At 54.0% G+C, this 3231-nt stretch overlaps 1 protein-coding gene across 1 annotated transcript; it reads left to right on the top strand.

Annotated features, from left to right (window-relative positions):
* Positions 1 to 555: 555 nt before the first annotated feature.
* Positions 556 to 1974, top strand: KCNJ10 (potassium voltage-gated channel subfamily J member 10). The gene is made up of 2 exons (XM_024215729.1): positions 556 to 579; positions 838 to 1974. Exons 1-2 carry the CDS (start codon positions 556 to 558, stop codon positions 1972 to 1974), a joined length of 1161 nt encoding a protein of 386 aa, XP_024071497.1.
* Positions 1975 to 3231: the final 1257 nt, after the last annotated feature.

Consider the following 3231-nt stretch of genomic DNA (forward strand, 5'->3'; position numbering starts at 1 on the left):
TAGAATTACAGTCATGGCCCATCTGCTTCCAATTACAGCATTTAACAGCTGACAATGAATTTGAGGAGATCACATCTGTGCCTGGGTATTTAATCCCTGTGTCATTCCCCATTTGAAAAGCTGGCACATTTGGTTTCATGACACTACACAGTGGGAACGAAAGAGGTCTGCGCATTGAGTTTATCAGGGTAAGTCACTTCAGTTCTAGCAAACCTACGAAGAACTGGTAGGGTTGTTGAAGAAGAGGAAGAAAAAGAAGAAGGATTGGATTCTCGTTGCGCTAGGAGCTGTACAGACTGTCCCTGCCCGGAAGCGGTGTAGAATCTAAAAGAGAATGTATCACTAAGTAATTTATTATTAAAACTAATAGAATCCTGCCCCCTTGTGGTTAATTTGCAATTTTCTCTTGCAGGCTTCTCCAGTATTTGGAGTGTGCGGGGGAGAAAGACTGATAAGTGAGCCCAGGAATCAGAAGGGCTAATAAACACACTACAGTGCCCCTGGTGGAGATAGAGGGCAGGATCTCAATCACAAAAATCCCACGGTGATCATTGAATGAAACATTTAACATTCCTAGAGGTAACAGCGAATAGAAACCGCCCCTTGTCTCCCTTCCGTACAGTTGGCTAAAGTGGCAAACATTCATTAGCTTTAATAATAAATTACTTAGTAATACATTATCCAACCCAGCAATCTGCATACAGGCTGTCTGTCTGTCTGTCTGTCTCATCCAGCTGCTGTCCACGCTCAGTCCCAACGGCCCTCGTTTGAGTCTGATCTCAGCCCACCCTGAGGTGGCTCCTAACCATGTCCCATCCCTTTTGCCCTCTCTTCCAGATGACTTCTGCCACTAAGGTGTATTACAGCCAGACCACCCAGACCGACAGCCGCCCCCTCATCGGCTCCGGCCTGCGCAAGCGGCGCGTGATGACCAAGGACGGCCGGAGCAACGTGCGGATGGAGCACATCGCTGACAAGCGGTTCCTCTATCTCAAGGACCTGTGGACCACCTTCATTGACATGCAGTGGCGCTACAAGCTGTTGCTCTTCTCCGCCACCTTTGCTGGCACCTGGTTCATCTTCGGGGTGATCTGGTACCTGGTGGCCTTGTTGCATGGGGACCTACTGGAGTTTGACCCCCCGGCCAACCACACCCCGTGTGTCATGCAGGTACACACGCTGACTGGAGCGTTCCTCTTCTCCCTGGAGTCCCAGACCACCATTGGCTATGGCTTCCGCTACATTAGCGAGGAATGCCCCTTGGCCATTGTGCTGCTCATCAGCCAGCTGGTTCTCACCACCATCATGGAGATCTTCATCACCGGCACTTTCCTGGCCAAGATTGCCCGTCCCAAGAAGAGAGCTGAGACCATCAAGTTCAGCCAGAACGCGGTGGTAGCCCAACACAACGGCAAGACCTGCCTGATGATCCGGGTGGCCAACATGCGCAAGAGCCTGCTGATTGGCTGCCAGGTGACCGGCAAGCTGCTCAACACCTACCTCACCAAGGAAGGGGACTGCGTCCGGCTCAACCAGGTCAACGTGGACTTCCAGGTGGACACGTCTTCCGACAGCCCCTTCCTCATCCTACCCCTCACCTTCTACCATGTGGTGGACGACTCTAGTCCCTTGCGGGACACAGCCCTGCGCACGGGCGAAGGAGACTTCGAGCTGGTGGTGATCCTCAGCGGCACGGTGGAGTCGACCAGTGCCACCTGCCAGGTGCGCACCTCGTACCTGCCTGAGGAGATCCTGTGGGGCTATGAGTTCAGCCCGGTCATCTCCCTCTCGGCCAGCGGCAAGTACGTGGCCGACTTCAGCCTGTTTGACCAGGTGGTCAAGGTGTCGCCCCTGTGCTGCGTCCACGAGACGGTGCGGTTCGGGGACCCTGAGAAGCTGAAGCTGGAGGAGACCTTGCGAGAGAAATCAGAGCGGGAGGGCAGCCCCCTGAGCGTCCGCATCAGCAACGTCTGATCCTGCCTACCCCACACTGAGCTCCAAGGAGAATCACTTCAGCCTTTCTTTTTAGCTGGTTGTTTCCCCTGGTCTCTTTCTTTCTTTCTTTCTTTCTTTCTTTCTTTCTTTCTTCGCCTCTCCTTCCTTCTTTCATTCATTTCCCCCCCCCTTTCCTTTCCTTCCATGTCTCACGGGGCAACTCCAGTGCTCCACTCTTTTTAGGAATGCACCGGAGGATGGCAGCTTTAGTTCCCCCAAAAGTGCCACTCCTGCCCTCGCTAGGTCCGGGAGCCCCTGGGCCCAAGGGAGCAGCTGGGATGCAACTCTTCCTTCCCCCGTGCCAAAGCGTTTTCCAATCCCTCCTTTTCAGTAGCGTGGTGATGGCAACATGACTGTCTGGGAGAACCAGGGCCTCCTGGGGGACAGCTGGTCACCAGCCAGGAGGACTGCATCCTCCCACCACAGAACACAGATTCTGTCCGGTGTGGGGGGGTAACTCTGCCTTCGAACTGACCCCGTCCTCGCCATGCAGACTCAAGCCTAATGCCCAGCTAACCTGCCAGAAAAAGACAGAGACAGTGCCAGGTGGCCCCAAAAGAAGCTGGCACCTCCCTCCCCTGCCCAGAACCTAGGAACATAGCAATGGCCACACTGGATCCAACCAAGGACCCATCTAGCCCAGGAGTCTGTCTCCGACAGCGGCCAGCACCAGCGTCCTCAGAGGCTGAAACTCTGTAGCAACGGAATAAGCTGTCCGTGGGGAAGTTTCCTCCTGACCTCCACTGGCCCTGAAGCAGATGGGTGGATAGCCCCTTCCAAAGCTCCTGGTTGTTTTCTTAGCTCCGTACTCTTCCAACTCTGGATCTTCTTGTTACACAGGAAAAGGCCCAGTCCTTTTGCAAAAACTGCTAAGCTCCTGGCCTCTATGACCCTTGTGGCAGTGAGTTCCACCGGCTCCCTGTGGGGGAAAAACGTTTCTGTTTAAATTTGCTGTGGGGGGATTGGGGGTAGGATTTTGCCAACAGAAACAATGGCTCTCTGAGACCCCTCCCCCCAAACTGTCTCCATGGGAATGAAGAGAGGGCAGCATGAGGCTTTGAAAAGAGAAATGGTTCCAGCTCAAAACACCTTCTGCTGTCCACGGGCCTTCATGTGGTCCAGGGTGCTGGTCTATTTTCCTGGGATGTTGTGCACACAGTATAGGGTCATGACGGGAGATGAATCCCCTTTGCTTGCTTCTCAGCACCAGGGATAGCTGGCCCCAGGGCTGGCAGA

This window comes from Terrapene carolina, unplaced genomic scaffold, assembly GCF_002925995.2.
Source record: "Terrapene carolina triunguis isolate 2854851 unplaced genomic scaffold, T_m_triunguis-2.0 Scaffold378, whole genome shotgun sequence".
NCBI lineage: Eukaryota > Metazoa > Chordata > Testudines > Emydidae > Terrapene > Terrapene triunguis.

Bases quoted from the DNA above. Each gene is read 5' to 3' on its own strand.
- KCNJ10 (XM_024215729.1), top strand. From the start codon at position 556: ATGAAACATTTAACATTCCTAGAG. The intron at 580-837 runs GTAACAGCGAAT...CCTCTCTTCCAG, and splicing joins AACATTTAACATTCCTAGAG to ATGACTTCTGCCACTAAGGT.